The sequence below is a fragment of the Rattus norvegicus genome, chromosome 3 (assembly GCF_036323735.1).
Source record: "Rattus norvegicus strain BN/NHsdMcwi chromosome 3, GRCr8, whole genome shotgun sequence".
Lineage (NCBI taxonomy): Eukaryota > Metazoa > Chordata > Mammalia > Rodentia > Muridae > Rattus > Rattus norvegicus.
The window spans coordinates 57,922,600-57,944,947 of record NC_086021.1 but is presented as its reverse complement, the minus strand read 5'-3'; the positions used below and the strand labels follow the sequence as shown (position 1 = coordinate 57,944,947).

At 43.3% G+C, this 22,348-nt stretch overlaps 1 protein-coding gene across 11 annotated transcripts in view; it reads right to left on the bottom strand.

The window, feature by feature from the left end:
• Positions 1-22,348, bottom strand: part of Fmnl2 (formin-like 2) — a 275,597-nt gene that overhangs the window by 88,885 nt on the left and 164,364 nt on the right. For all 11 annotated transcript variants that reach the window (XM_039106785.2, XM_039106787.2, XM_039106784.2 and 8 more), the window contains exons 3-4: positions 7,544-7,624; positions 2,619-2,695 (exon numbers count right to left, since the gene is read on the bottom strand). In XM_039106785.2, the coding sequence (XP_038962713.1) occupies positions 2,619-2,695; positions 7,544-7,624 (158 nt within the window). The remainder of the gene's footprint in view (positions 1-2,618; positions 2,696-7,543; positions 7,625-22,348) is intronic.

The following is a 22,348-nucleotide window of genomic DNA, read 5'->3' as shown; positions in this document are numbered from 1 at the left end:
AAAGATGGCTCCATTTATAGAGTTTTAGGCTTGTGGGAAACTCAGAACAAACCCTTCACTTGACAAAGTTGCAGCTGAGACTGTCACCTCAGCAAAACCCACTCTCTAACCTTGAACTCCAAGCATGTGCCAAGAATAATTTTTTTTTCAGGACAAATGGATTCTAAGTGTAATTTCAGCTTTTAATTTCTGGAAATCATGATCTCCTAACACTCAGGTCACTTTGGGTAAGCAAGACCACGTTCTACACATGGACTTCCTTAGAGTGATGCTATAAATTGCTGGCGAGTCTTTCCTAGATATTCTCCTCAGCAAGTGTAGGAAGCAATAGCTGTTAGATGTTGAGTCTCCTGCATGAGATCCAGGGACTTCATTCCCATGAGCTAAGCACGACTGCTTCATTTAATAAGTCAGAGGCTACTCCGGCTCACATAGTAAGAGCAGGAAGCTTGTGTAACTTAAATTTCTCAAATGTCAAATTAATAGAAGGGGTCACAGCAAAGGCCTGCACTAAGACCTCTTCATTAGACAAACAGGTGCCCAATTACCTTTCTACTATCTTATCCAGAGCACACATGCGTGCGTGCACACAAGAAACATGACCCATGGATCGTAGCATACAAAAATTCCTCATGGTAGCCACTGATAATTTTCATCAATTAGTAATTCTTCAGAATTTGTTCTTATCAAATGAGGTCAAGACACTAAGTTGAGAGAATGAAGAGACGGGTTCAAGCTTGAATCGTCAACATAGACAAGAGAAGTCGCAATTTCCTCCAGTGTGAGCTTGTGCAGGAATTGTTTCATCTAGACAATGCATCCCATGAATTCCTCCACATCTATAGCCACTTTTCCAGGGGTTTCACATAAATAGGAGGGAAAGGAGAACCCAGCTGGTGAGGAAGGAAGGAGGAGACATCTTCCCACATGACTAGCAAGTCGCCCCAACTGCTCAGACTGCACAGGCTCTTCTGGTCCTCCAACTTTGTATTGGAAATGACCATGGTGCTCTAGAACTTGATAGTCAATTTCACATTATCTCAATAATGCTTGGAAATCTGCTGTCAATTATTCCACTACATTCAGTTGAGAGCTGCCCAGGCATAGAGTTGGGCCATATCAAATGGAATCTAATTCCCCATTCATAATAGCAGAAGCTACTGGATTTCCTCAGTGCAGATATCCAATTGAATTAAACAACCACTACCTTCATCCCGAGACAGACAAGCTTTACTGCTCTGAGCCCAAAGCCCCAAATGCCTTAACTCTTTCAGAAGGGTCTGCTAGGAAAAACAATTTGGGAAAAAGACCAGAGTGTCTTTGAGCCAAAGCACTGGCCTTATAGCTGTGGACTTCCGGTAGTTCACCCGACCATCTTTGTTTCTCCATTCTTTAGCCTTAAAAATGAGAGATTAGACTATTTCTCCCAGTTTGAAAATCAAGCTTTCATTATTTGTTTTTTTTCTGTGGTCCATTTTCGGAGACAACAAGAATCAGTTAATGTTATGGAGAGTTGGTTCTCAATGGGCATTCTACCTCAAAGTCTCCCCATGTGACCCTACATGATCATCTCCATACTTAAAACATCTAACTGGCTTTTATCAATCAAACTAAAGTAGAAGTAAATTGCTATTCATGTCACCCATCTATTTTACAGAATACTCAGTACCACCATAGAATAATACTGGCATATAATTTCAGTTCAACATTTCTGCAAAAAAATGTCAAAGGAGAACATTGGAAAAGATATAGAACCCTGTAGTCTTCATTCTTCTCTCACAGTAAATGCACAAAGCCAAAATCCAAAAAATATGTTACCCAATGTTCTACTGTGCTTTGCACATGTCTATATTCCAAATACTTGAGAGATTAACAGTACGATTGCTCAGCATTTGAAGACAGCCTGGCCACATAGTGACGTTGAGGCTAAGTAGAGAAAGACTTGTCTACAAAGCAAGAGTGCAAAACACATTATCTGGTGTCACACAGCCTTGGCAATAAACGTACTATGCATTATGCTATCCCAGGAATAAGGGGAAATGTAGTAGCCCTTGCCTGAGGAAAAGCAACTATGAGGTTGCATGAAAGGAACAGTCAGAAATGTTTAGTGAAGTAATTCCATGAACTTCATTTTCCTTCTATGGAATACTTCGGTCTCATCAAGTGTTTGACTTGAAAGAGACACAAGCAATGTCTCAAATGCTTCAAAAGAGGGTTAGACAGCAGCACTCCAGCTTCCATTCTTTTGTGAATGGAAAGAGATTAAAGAAAGAAAACCAGCAGAAGACTGAGACAGCTCAAGGATCTCAGCTTACACTCATTCTTGAGCATTTCCCAGTGGCTAGAGCTGTCATATACATGAAGCCAAGCACTCGTCACGAACTGTCCAGGCTTACTTCATCCAAACAAGTAAACACAGACTTGCTATAAATCCCCAAGTCAAGGGCGTCCCATTCTGCTTCCACTGATTCTCAGTTAGTGATCAGAGGACTAAGGAAGACTTCCCACATATGAACGTTGGTCCTTCAGTAAATATAGAAGCTCAGTACCTAGGTACAATTCAGTCACTTTCTAACATAAAATGTTAGTGCTATCCCACGTGATGGAAACATACTTACCCAATGTGGTTGGTTCTTAATGAAATTTCCAGTTCTCTTAGCACTTGCGTAGATTCTTGAACACGCCTTCTGAATTTCTATAATTCAACAAAATATGACCTTAGTACCTGGTGCTACTTAACTTATAATAAATTTAATTTGATATGGAAAGATATTTTATTCTAATGTATAATTATGTTTCTTTTGTTTGATTTAAAAGCGCACAAACCTTGGTCATGAAAAGTAGCTTAGAAGAAAGGAGACTTATTTTACATAATATCCTAAAGGATTATTTTTCCTATCCTACATATACTATTACTAATAATAATAATAATAATAATAATAATAATAATGAGAATAATAATGACCATTGTGCCTATTGTTTAGGAAAACTTCTTCCAGTTTCATCGATTCACCAGCATAAAACACATGCATACCCCTGGCAATGTATTGAAATGAAAGAGTAAATGGTAAAAACAATAAAAAGATGTGTCTATGATGGTCTGAGTGCATAGGAAACCAAACATGATTTCAAGAGTGTTCTTGCCCAAGGAGTCACTTATGAACTCAGTCATGAAGCTCAACAGAGACTTGGTGGCCAGGGTTCTCATTAGAGGCTGATCTCATTGGCAGACTGCCTCACTCAGGCAACAGTTCCAGACTCCTGCAATAAATCAGGTCTTCAGTATAAACTGCTGTTTTCATACATTATTTAGGCACAGAGAGCTGCTTTTATAGAGCGTACAAATGAACTCTGATGGCCAACTTTGTAAGCATGCCCTTCTAAAGACAGCAGTCTTGAACCTAACAGTCTCCAGTTGACCCAACATGTTCCAAAAACAAACATTCAGAGTTAGCTCTTCCAACTAGTCCTCACTTGCAAGGCCAGTCAGGAAAGTTCATGTACACATGCACATACCCAGAATGCCCTTCCTTACTCTAGCCTATCAAGATCCTGTCTCTTTCTACAATCTCCGGCCACTCTGGGAGAAGGAAATTCGATGTGCAATGCCTTCTTTTAAAAGGTCCAGGCTACCTGTGCTGTGGCCTAATCCCCTCAAGCTTCTTCGCTCACTGGAAAAAGTACCATAAGAATAGAGGCCTCCATTCCCAGGCCGCTCACCATGGCTCCCATACTTCAGAAGAACCACATCGAAAAGGTAAGAAAGAAAAGCTTGGTAGCACAATTCCAGATGGTGGGGTAGCAAGAGCTAGGCCACATGCCTGTGGACCATTAGCCAAAGGAGACCAGCAACACCGCTTGGCACAGGCAGGCTCCTGTTGCCCCTTCTCCTCTTCTCAAAGTCTCTTGCTTTCTTAAAGTCGCTATAACTGTTATTCTCAAACACTATTTAAAAAAGAGATCTTCTCGGATTTTTGTGATCAATGTATGGTGGGATATATGAAACATCTATCCCAAATATAAGTAAAAAAGAAAGGTGTTACGCCTCTGCTGCCAAGAAAGACTTAAAAATGGCAAGGCCATCGACAGTTTGGAGAGAGATGCAAAACTGGCTCCCTGCAATGAGTTCAGGAAGCACAGGGTTTGTCAGGTACAGGAAGTAGGATGGGGCCACATTGTAGCTAGGTCCTTGGTGCTCTCTACTGGTCCCTAAGTCTTCTTCCCAGGCCTCAAAGAAATCATCCCCGAAGGGTCTTCTACAAAGAGCACAAGCACAGTACTTAAAACATAATGAAGAACTAGGGAGGAAGAGGGGGAGAGAGAAAGAAAGACAAGCAGACTGATATGGATACTAAACAGACTCTGTGTACACACACGTACGCACACACACAAATATAATATATATATTTATATAATATATATATGTGTGTGTATGTATATATATATATATATATATAGAGAGAGAGAGAGAGAGAGACAGACAGACAGACAGACAGACAGACAAGAGGCACACCCTAACCATGCAACTAAATCAAAGCACTGAGCTAGCAGCAGCAGCAGCAAGCATTCGTCAGGCATTGGCTATGCTATGCACTGTAGCCCTGCACCTGTCTGGCACTGAGACAAACTAAGCTGACTTCACTGCTGTGCTGCGTTCTGCAAGGAGCACCCCGGTTTCCGGTTGGAGTTTGGAATGCCTTAGCATCCACTTTGCTAACACATAAACAGTGAGTGTTAACATTAACACTCTGCGCTTCTAAAATGCCATCCACAAGACTTTAAAGCTCTTAGAAGAGTGGTAACTTGAACCTGTAGGTCCGAGCAGAGAGCAAGAAGGGGAAAGGTCCAGCATCAAGCAATCCCCATCTTCTTTCTTTCCTCCCAGATATAGGACAGCCAGCTACCGCCCTGGGAGGCGGCTGAGACAAGTGAGCCACACAATAGGCTTCTCCTCACAAATGCCGAGTCAGCAAAGAACCAGACTCCTTTCTTCATGGTCTGTCCAGGCCAGACATGAGCACAGCCTTCCCTGAGGCTCAGGCTAATAACCGCTGGTACAAAATGAAGAGGCCGGTTTGCGAAATCCTGGGCTCAGAGATACCTAATTTAGGTCCTTCCTGCCCTACTCTAGGGGGTTTCCTTTAAAGCTATTCTAAGCAGAATGTGCTTGGGTACATTTTTTTAAAGGGCAAATTAAGTATCTCCTATTCAATTTAAAAAAAAAAAAGATTAATGAGTGAACTATTTGAGGACCCTGACCAGCGTTGGAGGAAGCCTGCTCAGCCTAGACAGTCTGGCTAAAATTTAAAGGCCTGGCTTGAACGGTCCCCAACACCATACCACAGCTGAGAATTTTAAGCTCATTTTTAACCAAAAGCCATGCCTTCTTCCAAACAAATCTCCTTTTTTCTGGGGCTTAAGCACTACAATTACAGATCCTTTCCACTGCCAGCTCCTGACAGAATCTTATTACAGCAGGGGGTGGGGGTGCTAATCCTACCTCTAGTCCATTTCTCTGGAGCTGAATGACAGACGTTGAAAAACAAGGCACAGACCAAATGAGACCATTCAGGTGAATACATGGGTCAGGACAGAGAAACCATGGTCCACACGACCACCATCAGGCCCATTTCTCCTTATTAAGTGATCCGGGAAGAACTGAGATGTTTAACAAGAGGGCACCCTGGTTTCTTCTGCTGGGTTTTCTTTGTCTCCTGAGGGTGTGGGGCTGGGAGCCGAGGCTGTCATTTCTGGAAGTGTGGGTATCCCATGCTCTGTTTTTGGAATGAACTGCGCATTGTATTGGTGGGGGTGGGGGAACGGGACGCACTCATCTTAAGTGCTGCCCTCTCTCCCTCCACTCAGTTCACATCAAGTGTGCCTAGGGCCTGTGGAGCGCTCAACCATCATCTCAAGTCTATGGATTTCTAAAGGACTAGTAGAGTTACTCTTCATAGACTGAGTGCCCGCACAGAAATAAAAAGTATAGACAGACTGCCTTTTCTTCATTCCCAAAACTGTGGGATTTGTATGTTGTGTGTTTCACAGGTGTCCCGCATCACAGCATTCCCTAACCTGTAAAATTAAGGCTACTCTGCCCAGGGAAAGAAACGAATCTAAGAAATTCACAAGAATTAAGCAGCAAATGTTTTTTTAACCTGGGGGCAGTGAGGGGGTGGAAATTGTTGAATGCGGACCTTTTTAAAAGTGATCACCACGTTTCTGAGGGGGAGAAATATTACCAACGGCATTCACAGAAGATTCGGGGAAACCACAGGACATGCAAGATTTGTATGGCATGGGGGCCACAGCGGGGATCTCAATTTTCTTTTCATTTTTCTTTTTTAAATGTGCGTGTTTTGCCTACTTGAAGGTAGGCACACCACTGCATACCTGGTGTCCCGAGGTAAGAAGAGACTGGTGAAACCCCAGAACCAGGGTTACATTTGAGTGTGAGTCACTGTGTCTGTGCTGGGAACTGAACGCAGGTCCTCTAAAAGAGCAACAAGCACTCTAGACCACAGAGCCATCTCTCTAGTCCCAGAATCACAAAGTTCAATCATCATTCCTATTGTTTAAATCCCATAAACCATAACTTGGAGGCTCACGAAACTTCCAAAACAAATAGGGGCTATATTTGCATGACACTTGGGGGGGGGGGAGATAGAAGTAATGAAGAGTTAGAGTGGCGAAGTGAGGAAAAGAGAAAAGTCAGGAGGGCAGAGTGGAGTGGGAGAGAGACACATAAACACACAAAGTGAAGTGTGAGCCAAGACCCCTGGAAACAGCTAAGCAGGTAAAGTGAGCTTTCCTTCACCCAGGAATCACCATTGACACACACGGGGAATTCAGCGTGGGAATGTAGAAGGCGGGAAAAGACATTGTGCTTTACCCACAATGCTCAGGGACAGTTCTGCCCTGAGCCATCCCTGGGCTGACCGGGCCTGCAGGGCTGTGCCAGGCGACAGGCATAACCACAAGGCATCAGTTCAGGCCGATTGTGCGACTGCACAAAGCAGGGCTTGTTTGTAAAAGGAGAGATGGTTAAAAATCACATCAGCTATTCCCTCCTCACCTTCCTGGGGTCAGGGGAAGGGGAAGGGGAAGGGGCCGGGGTTGGGCGGGGGAAGCTGTGAAACATCAACAAACAATGTCAGCATGCAGCAGGGAGGACAGCCTCAGTGATTTTTCAGGGTTCTAGAAGTGCACAGAGTCACAAAAAGACAAGCATTGCATTTGCAAGGCCTGCTTTGTTAGCGACCTAAGCAGTAAGGACAGCACTCGCTGCTCTGTGCAGTGGGAACTCACTTTTGTAAAGTGAACCATTAAAGGAACTCACTTTTGTGAAGAAAAGTTTTTTTAAGGACTATAGACACACACACACCCCCCTTTGTCTTCTCATGATGATGGCCTCCAAAGTTTTGTTTGCTTGCTTGGAGCTCTGGCAAACACTAAGAGGAAGGAAAGAATCCTCTGATGTGATGCAGGACTCTGAGCACTGACGAGGAAGGGACAGTCAGGAGTGTAAGCTTATCCACCTTACCTTCCTGGTTACGGCTGGATCCAGGTAGCCTTTGAGCTTCTGTATGTATGTATGGGGAGGGTTCTTCACCTGGAATCGTTCCTGCAAGAAACAGAGTTACGTAAACAGCAGAAACAGTATGAAGGGATACCACAGCCAGCCATATGAAACACATTCATGTCGTTACGCATGACCAAACACACTCTTAGGCCGATTTTCTGTCTTCATGGGCTCTCCCTGCATAGGGAGACTGGAAGAAAAGGGAGTACTCTCTTTTATACCATAGCTAGTGAGGTAGAGTGGACCTGAACCCATGTCCTCCCAACTCCAGAGTGAGGACTGCTTTCTCTGCAGCCTCCCCAACTGTCCCTCAAAGGCCAGCATTGCCCACTGCCTTTCAGACCCTAGTAAATTCATTGGGATATCTTCAATGTTGGCAAATCTTTCACTTTAGAATATGTTATCTTTAAAAATAACCACAGTTGAATCAAGATTGGATAAAACTAATGTGTTTCAAAAAAGGAATAATGAGTTAATTGCTGGTAGATAGGTTAGGGAGTTTTGGAACATGAGAGTATGTAAACAGGGGGTTGGGGATTTGGCTCAGTGGTAGAGCGCTTGCCTAGCAAGCACATGGCCCTGGGTTCGGTCCCCAGCTCTGGGGGTGGGGTGGGGAGGGTGGGGGGGTGGAGAAGTATATAAACAGGAATGCATGTTAACATTACTAGGTCTAAAGCAGCCTTTGCACTGAAGAGCCCAAACAGCTCGCATGTGTGGGCACACAGACAGACAGATAGACACACACACATACACACCACACACACACACACACACACACACACATCATGTTTTACATGCATGAAAAATTTAAATACATCATTCTAAAAAATAGTCTCTTCGGGCTGGAGAGATGGCTCAGCTGTTAAGAGCACTGACTGCTCTTCCAGAGGTCCTGAGTTCAATTCCCAGCAACCACATGGTGGCTCACAACCATCTGTAAAGAGATCCGATGCCCTCTTCTGCTGTATCTGAAGACAGCTACAGTGTGCTTATATATAATAAATAAATAAATAAATCTTTAAAAGAAATATCTTTAAAAATAGTCTATTTTTTTTAATTTGGTTTTTTCAAGACAGGGTTTCTCTGTGTAGTCCTGGCTGTTTTGGAACTCACTCTGTAAGCCAGACTGGCCTCAAACTCAGAGATCCCACCTGCCTCTGTAGCCCTGAGTGCTCAGATTAAAGGCATGTGCCACCACTCCTGGCAAAGAAAGCGTCTTATCTACCCTATAACCCAAATATATATGGTTTTGGTTGTTGTTTTTAATTTTATTTCTTCTTCTACAGGGGAATTTTCCTAATATCGCAGCAGCAGCAGCTGACCACAACAACTAGCAGTTGTGTGCTTTATAGAAACGTGTATCTGCCGGGAGTGGTGGTCCACACTTTTAGTCCCAGTACTCCAGAAGCAGAGACAGGTAGATCTCTGAGTTAATAGGTCAGGCAGGTTATATAGGGAGGGAAGGAAGTTGGAGGTAAGAGAGGGAAAAGGACAAAGAAAAAAAGAAAAACTGTATTTTTCCAACACAGAACCACCACATTCTTCCTGACTCACTCAAATCCTGCTTGGTTACAGACTTAAAATGTTAATTACTTTGCTATGTTGAAAATGACATCTCAGACCTGACTATCTAGTGAAAACCCTATACTGTACTGGTCAGAATGAAGAAAGCAACGGACCGTGAAGTGCCAGCACCAAATGATGCAACTTCAACACAGTCCCTAGACCTAAGACTCAGAGTATCACGGAGGGGGAGAGGGATCATAAGAGGCAGAGGACCGGAAATTTGCTAGGAGATTGTGTCCTCTACATGTGACAGGGTCTTGAAAGTAGCCTCTACGTCTTCCTACTTCAGCCTCCCTTAGACAGGATTCCAGGTATTTCACACCATGCTCAGCTAACGGATGAGTCTGTAAACGTATAAGAGTACCCACAAGCTATAGTAAACACTGCACAGGCAATATTCACAGCAGGCTCGCTGCACAGTAGAAATCAGTCACATTCATATTAGCGCTAAAGGCACATGCGGCTGAGCCTATGCTCCTCTTGGGTCCATGACTGTCAAATGCTTTCATGATTTACATTTCTCATTAACTGCCCTCCCCAACCCCAAAAGGCAAGTCCGCCTAGGCGCAGACCTGCTCTAGAAAGGATGAAGAATTTTCTTGAATCCACTTATTTGCTAGAGATCAAGTTCGCTGCCACCAAGTTGGAAAAGCAAAGCCATTCCTAAACGAAGGAAATGATGGGGCCACAACAAGGGTGTATTAAAGTAATTAACGTCTTAGGGTTTCTATTCCTGCACAAACATCATGACCAAAAAGCAAGCTGGGGGGGAAGGGGTTTATTCAGCTTACACTTTCCACATTGCTGTTCATCATCAAAGGAAACCATGACCAGAACTCAAACAGGTCAGGAAGCAGGAGCTGATGCAGAGGCCATGGAGGGATGTTACTTACTGGCTTGCTTCCCCTGGCTTACTCAGCTTGCTCTTTTTTAGAACCCACGACTACCAGCCCATGGATCGCATCACCCACAATGGGCTGGGTCCTCCCATTCTTGATCACTAATTGAGAAAGTGCCTTTACAGCTGGATCCCATGGAGGCATTTCCTCAAGGAAGGCTCCTCTCTCTGTGATAGCTCCAGCTTGTGTCAAGTTGACACACAAAACCAGCCAGTAGAGGTTGGGTGTTACAGCACAGGAAGAAGACTCAGCTGAGGGCTTTGCCTAGAACTCTCTCGAAAAGCAGGGGTAGTTCCTTTCAAAGCAGCTGAGCTGTTTCCTTGGGCCCCACCCTCCCCCCTCAACATCTAAATCTAGGAAAGTTGCTCACTGAAGCCCTTCAGCTGTAAACATAATTGACTGCATGCCACGCATTTAGAAAACTATTTCCAAACTTTATGCCTCCTCAAACCCTGTGGATCATTACAGAAATTAATTGAGGTTAATCTGGTGTAAACTGGCTTTACAATAAGCACGTTTCAATCATTTCTTCTCTATAAACAGTATTTGGAGAAGTGATCCCAAGATCAAACAAAATTCCATTCAAGTTCGTCTTACACCTTAACATTCTGAGAACTAACGCTATTATAGCAAGACACCTGAACAAGAGTTTGCCAAGAAATTATTAATGACTGTTAAGACTGACTGCTGAGTCTCTCCCCCATTCATCCCTAATTCGGGAGTATCAAGAGTAGAGCTATACGCACTGCTTCAAGAACCCTACGAATTAGATGTAAGCATTATGATACTTTAATGCTTTTATTATACTGATTCCATAATAATTCATTCTAGTGAAAACTCAGGAAACCTTTCCTTTGGTTTACATAAGCTTTTCTACACAAATGATCTATTCCTCTTCTCCACGAAGTTAGAATTATTTTGGGTTCAGTATCATTTCCAGAGGCTAAGCAAGCAAACTGTAGTCTCTACTAAGTCACAGTCACAACCAGTACAATTGCCATGAGTGAGTTCTAATCTGATTTGCCTGGTGCTGACAGTGAGATGGTGACAAGGAACCTCGCTGTCTCCTAGGATGCTATGCCACTCTCTCAAATGGGAAATCCTGACATCAGTAAACACTGAAGAAATTAATGCAATCGTGTATGTAGGCAAACATGATTTACTGTAGAAAAGGACAAGTGTGCACCAGCTAGAGATGAGTGGGTTCAAGAACAGCCAGGGTTCCTTAGCCCAAGGGACTGCAATAAACCCTCAGAGCTAACTTATGCAAATAAAAAAGAATTCACACAAGTAGACCTGGACTCCCAAGGGATAACAGGACCAAAATCCCCAAAAGAACATACAATTTTTTATTTCCAAAAGAACTATAAATTACAGAGGAGTTGGTGTATGGCACCACCTCCAGAAGGGAGATATATATATATATAAGCTATGTGCACGTGTGTGTGCATGCATGTGTTTGTGAGTGTGTGTGTGTGTGTGTGTGTGTGTGTGTGTGTGTGTGTGTGTGTGTGCGCGCGCATGTGTATGATGAGACAGAAGAGGACAATGGGGAAAAAAGAGGCATAATCATTAAACCTTTACCTATTTGGTCTAACTAATGGTGGAGAACCTGGGACCATAGGACAGCCTTGGCATCATAATCTCTTTGGGGGTTTCTACCAGATATTTATGTTATGATTCATAATAGTAGCAAATTTACAGTTATGAAGTAGCAAAGTGATAATTCTATGGCTGAGAAGAAGGGGTCCAGAACACTGTATTAAAGGACCACAGCACTTAGGAAAGGTTCAACACCACTGCCATAGGAGCGGCCAATCTAGCCTATTGAGAAGAGCCCCTCTGATGGTGATTAGATTTAAGAAGCATTCTGCAAAGCAAGCCCCTGTCTCAGAACACCTTCAACCCTGCTATCCTATTTGGACCATCCATTTCAAGTTATTCACAGGAATATCAGTTTTTAGTGGTCATTTTATTCCTTCCTTCATTGGGAACACATAAATAGAAGGTGCTATTATTTTAAAACTCAAAGAAAAATAAATCTAATTCTTCATGTCCAGGGTGGTAAATCTCATCTCTGTGATACAGCACACGGAGTTATGATACAAACTAGAGCATGATAAGAGCCATATGTGATCCTCCTCAGTTCAAAGAGAGGTGAGGCGTTGTCCAACTGTGCGGATCAAAGGGATATCCCTGGAGAAAGAGGGGTTTGGATTGAATGCTGAAGGAGAGACAGCACAGAGCTATCCCAAATCTCTTTGCAAAGCAGGAGACAAAAAGTGTTCCAGATGAGGAAGTCCAGGAACAAAGGCAGAGGTGCATGGAATATAACTCCAGGGCCTTTTTAAAAAAAAAAAAAAAAGCTGGGTCCCAAGACCTCAGTGCCAGAAAGGTCACAGCACAAAGAACCTCAGGTCACTGGAACAGGCAAGAAAGATGCCAGAGAACAAGCTAACAAACAGTGGATAGTTAACAGAGCCAATGCAGAGTTCTAACTAATAGAAAAACACATGGACAAAACTGTGTAACTCTCCTTTTTCCTTTCCCAACACTAAAAGCCGTTCATTTCTGCATAAAACTAGAACTGAAAAAGATCAGCAATGCCAGATTCCTTCCCGAGCCACGGTTTCTTGGAGAGCTCTGAAGCATTCTTTAGCTCACTATGAAATCACTTTCCTAGCTGGGGGAGGGGGGTATCCAAGTATTCCATTACAGCTCCCAGACTGAAACCACTTTGAAGAGACTTTTCCAAACAGTCTCCATTATTTAGACTAGCAAAGTCTCTTCTAGTTCACTCTAGTTCAGCAGGGCTTTCTTGATCAAAACATCCCATAGCTCCTCTTCTAATGCGCTGGAGAAATTAAGCTAGCCCAATCCTATCCATCACTCAACATTTTTCTCAATGTGAGGGTTCCCCCTGAATGCTTAACCTTGTGATAGAAGAGGAGGCCACTCTGACAACATTGGTTCATGATTTCAGGTGGGGCCTTGCACAAAGCTGACCAACATGATGCATGGAACACAGCAGTACTCACCATAAAATGCTCTTACTGTGACTAAGGAGCTAGGAACTAGACACAAAAGTGTAAGGTCACATGGGCACTGGAAGGAGCTTTCAACTAGCCAGATTCTTTACTCTCCTATTTTAGCAGCCAAAGATTTTATTTTAGATCGATACTTCTTAAAAGACAAACAGCCACAACCCTTTACCCAAGAAAAGCATGGGTATTTATTAAGTTGCAAATTCTCTTCACCTAATCCATCAAATACCCAGGACTCTGCATCATTCTTAATCTTAATCCGGGTATGTCTCCTACACAGCAAAGATTATTACGCACAGCTTCACACTTTAGCTTCTCCTCACAATTACAGAATTCCTCTCGTTATGTAATCTAAAATGTAAGTGGGCCTGTGCTTTGCCTATGGACATATCGAAACATGGTGAAAAGCAGGACACCTATCACTGTAGTCTACGCATCCATGACCACCTCACAAAATGGCTGGGCAATAATTTAAGGGTGGGAAGCCAACAGCAGAACACTTGTCTCACATGTGAGGGCCTCTGAGGTGGATATTCAGTACTGTTTTTTTTTAAAGCCCTGTTTCTTCATCTGAAAAGTGGAGCTATGAAAGATTCTACCCCACTTATTACAGAGCCCAAGAACTTTACTAAAGAATATCTTCAATATGGACAAAGACTAGAGATCATTAAAAGCTTTCGAGGGGTGATTGTGTATCATAAAAACAAAATATTGGGTAACAAGAAAAGTGGGTAACAGAGGAAAGGGAGGGGGAGGGGGAAGGAAGGGAGGAAGGAAACATCTAGACCAGTGAAGTGAGCCGCTGGGCATGTCTGTCATGAGAGCCTTCCCAGATTAGATCACAGCAGCTGAGATCTAAGGAATGGACTAAGGATTCATAATACGCTGCTACTGTCCCGAGACGATAGAAGGAAGCAGGTCACTGATGGATTGCACTTTGTCCTAGATTCCCAACTGCATTCCTTCTCTTCCTCTGCTTCTGGTCACCATGATGTGGATTGTTCTAAGTTACCATACTGTCCCCATGCCTGTGACAGACATCTCTGAAAAAATAGGAACCGAGAGAAACGTTGCTCCCCTTATAGAACTGCTTATGGCAGGTATTTTGACATAGCAAAGCAAAAGCCTCCTCCCCATTCCTTTCCTGAGCAGCCTCAAGACTATGTTTCCATCTTCGATCACAAGGATAGGAAAGCAGCAGCTTCCTTCTTGCCTTTTAGAGTGGAGATAAGTCATTAACCCAAGTACTCAAAGAATACAGAAGAAGGGAAGTTGAAATGAGGGCTGAACAAAGCCCTACTAAATGGCCCACTGCAGGACATGGGCTAACTCATCACACCTCCACCTCAGAACAATGTCCATCCTGAATAAATTTAACGGACTTCGAAAACTATCCTCTAAGGGGAGCACCTCTAAGGTGGCATGACCATGGACCAGGATAAACACCTGAAGGACCAACAACATCTTACTGATTTCACATGATCTCTGTAGCTAAATAAGCAAGGATAGACCTGGATTCCATTCATGTCGAGACACAAACTCCATGGTATTCTCCAAACTGACAGCTGCTACATCCTGTGGTCTTATTCAGAGCAAGCATTCACCATGGCGACATAGAATAGAAAGACTTCACACTAGTGCCCTCTACAATTAAGTAGCCTTGCATTCTACTTTGTGAGAAAAATCTGTTGACCCTGACAATTTCCTCCAAAGTTCTTCCTAACTTGATGGTGGTAGCACGTGTCTTAAATCCCAGCAGAGTCAGGAAAATCTCTGTGAGTTTAAGGTCAGCCTGGTATACACAGAGAAACCCTGTCTTGAAAAACAAAACAAAAACAAAACAACAAAAAAACAAACAAACAAACAAAAAACCCTTCCTGAATGTCAGGCCACAGAGAACACAGCTCTGAGAGCTCGATTCACGTGCAGACTCCAGAAAGTAGCGTTTCTCTGAAAGACGGTGTACAACATCTAGCTTGTTACCCTCCAGAGTGGCAGAACAATGAACTGGGTCAACTAGTGAGGCAGAAACCATAGTTACAAGGTGCTCTAAGGCCACCTGCTGGCAATTTTATCAAAACACCGAAGAAAGGGAAAAAAAAAAAAAAAAGGCTCAACTGTTTACAAGACACTCAGAAGTCATTTGATTTGGGGGAGAGGTTGAAAGATGAGGGGGGGGAAAAGGGTTTCCACTACAAAGACTGTGAGTCACACATCCAAATGTTAAAACAATATAAAACAGTATAAACACCTCTGAAATTCTGAGCTAACATTCATAAGTTTTTCCAAAATTTACCGTGTCTGTCTCATATCTCAGTGGTTGCCTAGAGAATATGAGCAGGCGCTGAGTTCAGTGCCTACCATCACAAGCATAAATAAGTACATACGATAAAACTTAGATTGAAAAGTCAACTTCAATCAAACATGCAACGCTTCAACTGTTACGTCTCCATGTCCTGCGACAGCGAGTCCAGGAGTGCACAATGCAAATCAGAATGGCATGTATAATTCCATGCCACATGCGTCGGCATCAACCAGCTTCGACTTTTTCTTTCTTCCTTCCCTTTTAAGACAGGGTGGGCTCTCTCTCTCTGGCCTCAAATTCACCGGCATAGTCAACCTCCTAAATATTGAGAATCTAGGTGTGCCTTTTAAAGAGACAAAGAATCTACAATTCCACTCAGGTGACCAGTTACCAGACAGGAAGGCAATCAAGGCTATGTTCTTTGGGACAAGAGAAAGTCTTTGAGTCGGACATTCTCTGGCATGGATGACGAACAATACTTCTAACAGAGCATCTGTGTAAAAGCATAAGCTCTGAATGTATTAAAAAGCTGGCTGGCCACTCACCTGTGACCCCAACACTGGGGAGGCCTCGGCAAAAAGAAAAAAAAAAAAAAAAAACCAGCCTGGAATAGAGAATTATCTCTCAGGAAAAGGAAGAAAATAAGGAGAAAGGGAATGAAGAAGGGAGGAAGTGAAGACAGAGGGCGGGGGACAGGGAGAGGAAGGAAGGAAGGAAGGAAGGGAGGGAGGGAGGGAAGGAGGGAGGGAGGGAGGAAGGAAGGAAGGAAGGAAGGAAGGAAGGAAGGAAGGAAGGAAGGAAGGAAGACAGAAAAAAAGGTGGGGAGGTGGGGAAGGAGAGCCATGAATTCCTTTCTCTTTAGGCCATTTCTCCTTTCCTCTCTCCTCACTCTATCCCTATGAAGAAGACCAGCACTTTTATCCCCCTGTACAAAAGCTGTATGACAAAGGAACACTTTAGAGAGGGAGAGAAAACAAACTCAATTCTAAGTTCATATATAGTCTCCCAGGACTCCAGCAATATTAAAAACCTAAAAGCTCAAGACACAGGGAGTCACCATCTGCTCCTTTGATGGCTTCTCCAGGGTTTTAGAAGGAAGCAGTTGCAGACCTGGAATGAGTCCTAATGGACAGGAACTGCCTCTGGAAAGGAAACTGGAAGAATCCTGTCTTCTTGGCAGCAGCAACTAAAGGAGAGTCTTCGCCCAGATTGGGAGACATTGAGAAAAGAAAGAAGGGCCCTTCAAAGTTTCAAGCAAAAGAGGGTCCAAGATAAAAATACCTTTCAGAAAACAAAAAGGGACAGCAAAAACAAACACTGCTCTATGGTCAGCTCTCTCCCCTCCACACACCCCCACACCCCACCCCATCCCCACACATTGCTGAAACGCAGTATAAACAAACCGATAATGGTAACCATTTTAAGTATTTCCCAGCCCAGAAAATTACAAAAAAGTATCTGTCTTGGGAAACTCATGCACAATTAGGCACCTCACTCGGCACTGTCTGACAACTAACTTCCCTCCTGCGGTTGTTTAAATTTTGGTGGGTTTGACAATTTTATATATGAGCACCATATTTACATCATTTCCACCCACTCCCTGTCTTCTAACTCCTCCTTGTTACCCCTCAACTCATTCTCAAATCCATGAGCCATTCATCTCTCCCTCTGTCTTCCATCCGACCATCCGCTCCCCGTCTCCCCCCCCACCTCACCCCCAGCTATTGTGAACAGAGCATCAGTGAATATGGTTGCACAGGAGTCCGTGAAATAGGCTGTCAGGTCAAAGGTCGCATGGGCACACACCAAGAGTGGTCTAGCTGCCTCACGTGGTAGATCTGCTTTTACTTTTTTTGAGAATTCTCCACAGTGGCTGCAATCCCAGCCACAGTGAATGACCTTTTCTTTTGCCTCAGTCCCTGACTAGCAATTACTGCCAGCTGTTTTCTTGACCTTGGCCATTCTGACTAGTCCAAGATAAAAATCTCAGAGTAGTTTTACGTGGCATTTCCCTACGTGCTAAGGATGTGGAGCCCTTTAGATTTGTCGTAGCCATTCTGAGAATTCTCTGTGCACATCTTTACTTCCGTCATTCGTTCTCTTTTTCTTTCTTTCCTTCGTTTTACTTCTTTGCATATCCTGGGTATTAATCCTATCAGAGGAGTAGCTGGCAATGAGCCTCTCCCATTCTAAGGGCTTGCTCTTCTTCCTATAAGGGCTTGATCGTTTTTATAATTGCCCAGGTGGTTTTCATCTTATGAGGTCCCATTTGTCGATGGTTGGCCTTAGCTTCTAAACAAATGGAGTCCTATCTAGAAGTCCTTCCTGACACCTGTAGCTGACAGCAGATCACCCATGTTTCCTAACAGTTTCAGTGTCTCAGGCTTCACACGAATGTCTTTGATCCACTGGAAGCTGTGCAGGTGAAAGATATGGGTCTGATTTCATGCTTCTACAGGTAGACATCCAATTTCCCAACCAATCGTTTGCTGAAGAATCTGCCTTTGCTCCAGTGTATATTTTTGACATCGTTGTCAAATATCAGATGACAAACAGTCATGTTGGTATTTCAACTTTGAAACAGTAACTTAACCAACATCTAGCTTTATCTAACTTCTCAGGAAAACACATCTCTGGTGAATACAGAATTCTGTAGAGTTCAGTGTTTGTTCATGTGAAAATGAAGTCAGCCTAAAACAAATGGGCCAACCAAATTTGGCCATCATGGAAGAGTTAGTAGTGGCCTTTTCCAGACTATTATTTTCCTTTCTTGAGCTTTCTACTCTCATTGTTCTCCATGAACCTTCTCAGTAGAACAAGAGTGGAGAGCAATGTGCTTCCCTCTAGCCTCTCCCAAAATGGCTTCCCATGGGAGCATCTGCCTGTTCACCTTGTTACAGGTCAGAAGATAGCTCTTCCCAAGTGAAGATGAAGCTAAATGTTTAAAAGAGCTTCATATGGGACAATAATGATATATGACTTTGCCCTTGATACCCAACAATATCCAACATTGATCCTTGCAAACAAAAAGCTTATTTATTTTGGCATCCATAGTAGGTTAAACAGTGGGCCCCTAAAGTCTGTGTTCATGTTCTGAACCCACACCAATAAATGTGGTCATAATTGGGGGAGGAGGGGTCCGGGAAGATGTAATAAAATTATGGATCTCAGTATTAGACTATCCTAATTGGCTTGAATCCAAAATGCCCTCATACAAGGCAAAATAAGAAAAAAGACACAAGGGCTAGAGAGATGGCAAAGTAGTTAAGAACACCGACTGCTCTTTCCAGAGGTCCTGAGTTCAATTCCCAGCAACCACATGCTGGCTCACAACCATCTGTAATGAGATCCCATGCCCTATTTTGGTGTGTCTGAAGACAGCTGCAGTGTACTTGGATGGATGGATGGATGGATGGATGGATGGATGGATGGATGGATGGATGGATGGATAGATGGATGGATGGATGGATGGGTGGGTGGATGGGTGGATGGATGGATGGATGGGTGGATGGATGGGTGGGTGGATGGATGGGTGGGTGGATGGGTGGATGGATGGGTGGATGGATGGGTGGGTGGATGGGTGGATGGGTGGATGGGTGGGTGGGTGGATGGGTGGATGGGTGGATGGGTGGATGGGTGGATGGATGGATGGATGGATGGATGGGTGGATGGATGGGTGGGTGGATGGATGGATGGATGGATGGATGGATGGATGGATGGATGGATGGATGGGTGGGTGGATGGGTGGGTGGATGGGTGGGTGGATGAGTGGATGGGTGGATGGGTGGATGGGTGGGTGGATGGGTGGGTGGGTGGATAGATAAAGATACAAATACAAAAAAGAGAAAAAGGCCACATCAAAACGGTAGCAGATTCTGCACTTACACAGCCAGCAGGTAAAGAATAACTGTGGCCACTAGAAACTGGGACTAGATATTGTGGAAGCTCCCTGACTTCAGATTTCTGGTTTCTATGAGCTTAAAAGAATAAATTTCTGTTGTTTTAAACTATCAAACTAGGTATTTCTGTAACACACAAAATGACCAAGAACATTTATTTTTTTAAGATTCATTTATTATGTACACTGTAGCTGTCTTCGGACACACCATAAGAGGGCATCGAATCCCATTACAGATGGTTGTGAGCCACCATGTGGTTGCTGGGAATTGAGCTTAGGACCTCTGGAAGAGTAGTCAGTGCTCTTAACTACTGAGCCATCTCTCCAGTCCCAACCAAGAACATTTATTCGACATTAATTTTATAACTAATGCTACTAGAGCTGTGATTCTGAATTTTTTTGGACATCTTTATCTTACTTGTTGCAGTGCTGGAGATAGAACATAGGGCCTCCTGCATGCTAGGCAAGCACTATACTTCCCAAACGTTTTTTCGTAATATAGGAAAATATAAATTATAGTAACATTACAAATTATACATTTCAATGTAAAAGTGATAAATATCGAAAAATGGATTAAGTTGATAATAAAATTTTACTTGGAATTATCAGGATGAACTCACAAGCTTCAGACTTATTTTCAAAGTCTAAACACAAGCTGGGAAAAAAAAATGTGTCTGGTACTTGCCAATCTCCCATTTTCCTCTATATCATAACCCCTGGGAAGGGGAAGGGTTCCTTAGGGAAATGGCTTAAAGGCCAAAGAACTTACAAGTTAAACCTAACAGGTTAGTTTTAAACCATGAAATGATTTCTCGGGAATTAATATAGTTGTGTTTTAAAAAAAAAAGGACAGTATGAACTTGTTAACTACTGGTCAAAGAAGTGATAATAAAATCTCAAAAAAAAAAAAAAAAAAAAAAAACCTAGACTGACACGAAATGATGAAAATCCAAGCATTCTGGGTGATACTTCACAGGAAAAAAAGGAGACTCACCAGCTACTTTGTTGAGCTATCCATTAAGGAAAAAACAAATCCCTATTTTGAAAAATGGCAACATAGATTCCCCCACCCCACCCCACCCCCAAAAAAGTCAGAAATTATACATGAGGGAGAATTAAGACCCAGTTGTAAGTACTAGCTGCTAGCCATACTGGTTGGCTTTTGTCAACTTGACACAAAACAGGGTCATCAGAGAACAAGAATCTCAACTGAGAAATCACCTCCATCAGACTGCCAGTAGACACGTCTACTGATGAATGATGACGGATGGCCAAGCTTTCCACGGGAAGTGGCACCCCTGGACAGGAAGGAGGTCCTGGGTTGTATAAGAAAGCAGGCTGAGGGACTGGAGAGATGGCTCAGCGGTTAAGATCACTGGCTGAGGACCCAGCTTCAATTCCCAGCACCCACAAGGCAGTTTACAAGTATCTATAGATCAAGTTCCTGTGTCTCCAAGTCACTCACACAAATATGCACGCAGGCCAAACACCAAACAAACAAACAAGCAAACAAACAAACAAATAAAACGGGCTGAGCAAGCCATTACACAGAGACCTCCAAGGTCTCTATTTCATTTCCTGCCTTGAGTTTCTACCCTTGCTTCTCTTCACGACAGACTGTGATTGGGACATTTAAGTGAGCCAAATGGACGCTTTCCTTCCTGTTGAGAGCCAGACAGATCCGAAGCATTCTCTCTGAGAGACCCTAATGATGGCTCGTAAGAAGCTTAAGCTCTTTGTCCTTGCTCGAGAGCCGACTCCTGGTGCTGGGGTCAGGGCCTTGAGCAAGGCGTTTTTGTTGAGACTGTCACAAGAGATAAAGAATTACCTATTTGCTTTGTGCGTCAGTGAGGTCACTCAGTTCATCGTGTTGTAATCTTATTGGTCCATTGTCTAGCTGTGTTTTCCTTTGTGTTGGAAAGGGAACACTACCTTGAGTAACTAGGTTTCTTCGGTTGCTGGGAACTTGGCTTTTCTTTCTGAAGAGACTAGAGTTATCAATCCCAAGGCTGCTGCATGCTCGGCCTGTGCTTGAGCTCCCCTGTGCTCTTCTTACACAACATTGTGCTGTTAGTCTCCTGCCGACTTTGCCCTGATGCTTGATCGTTTCTGCCATCTCTGCCCCATTTCTTTCCTGGAGATAGCATAGATGCTGTACTTCTTAGTAAGCTTGCCTGGCATGAGGCATAGCTTCCGCTCCTTTAAGGCTCTGTCCTGAAGAACCCACTACTAGTCTAGGTCACCTACCCAACGTGATCGCGGTTGGAATGTTTTGTCACAGTAATAGAACGCAAACAAAGACATTAGTTTAACACAGAAGGGAATTAGGCAACCGTCCATTTGTAATCCTCAAAGAAATTGATCAAACAGAGATCATCAGTTGGTTTTAAATTCCACTAGCTACAAAGTTGTTCTGTAACTGGTCATATCAAGCTGTCACCAAAGCAACAGGACAAAAGTTCTTTCCTGACACAAGAGAAAACGGAGCTACACAATGGAGCAATTAGATCACAAGCTGATAAACTGAATAAGCTCACTGGCCCACAAAGCAAATAGGCAATTCATTCTCTCTCTCTCTCTCTCTCTCTCTCTCTCTCTCTCTCTCTCTCTCCTAGAACAGCCTCAACAAGACAAAACGCTCCATCCACCCATCACCTACTAAAGCCAAGACTCGTAAAGAGCAAATCAGGACCTAAGCTATGTGTGGTGAAGACAGCAACTAGGAAAATGTAAAGAGAAGGTAAGAGCTCCTATGAAAGGGCCCGGCCAGCATCTTCCGACTGCCAGGAGTAAAACCTGTGCTGGCATCTACACCTGAGACACAGGAAGCCACCGACCCTGTGTGCGTCTGAGATGGAAAACACACGGAGAGAAAACTGGAAAACATAATAAGTGATAAAAACATTATGCGGTTATTTACCTAAATCATGAAGGTTTTGATTTGAGTACAAGAAACTCATTTTTTTACATTTTAAAATTAACTAGAAAACAAAATATCAAAGGAACCCTGACTAATTCACAGGTTAAGGAGGGACTGATTAAATAGAACAAAGA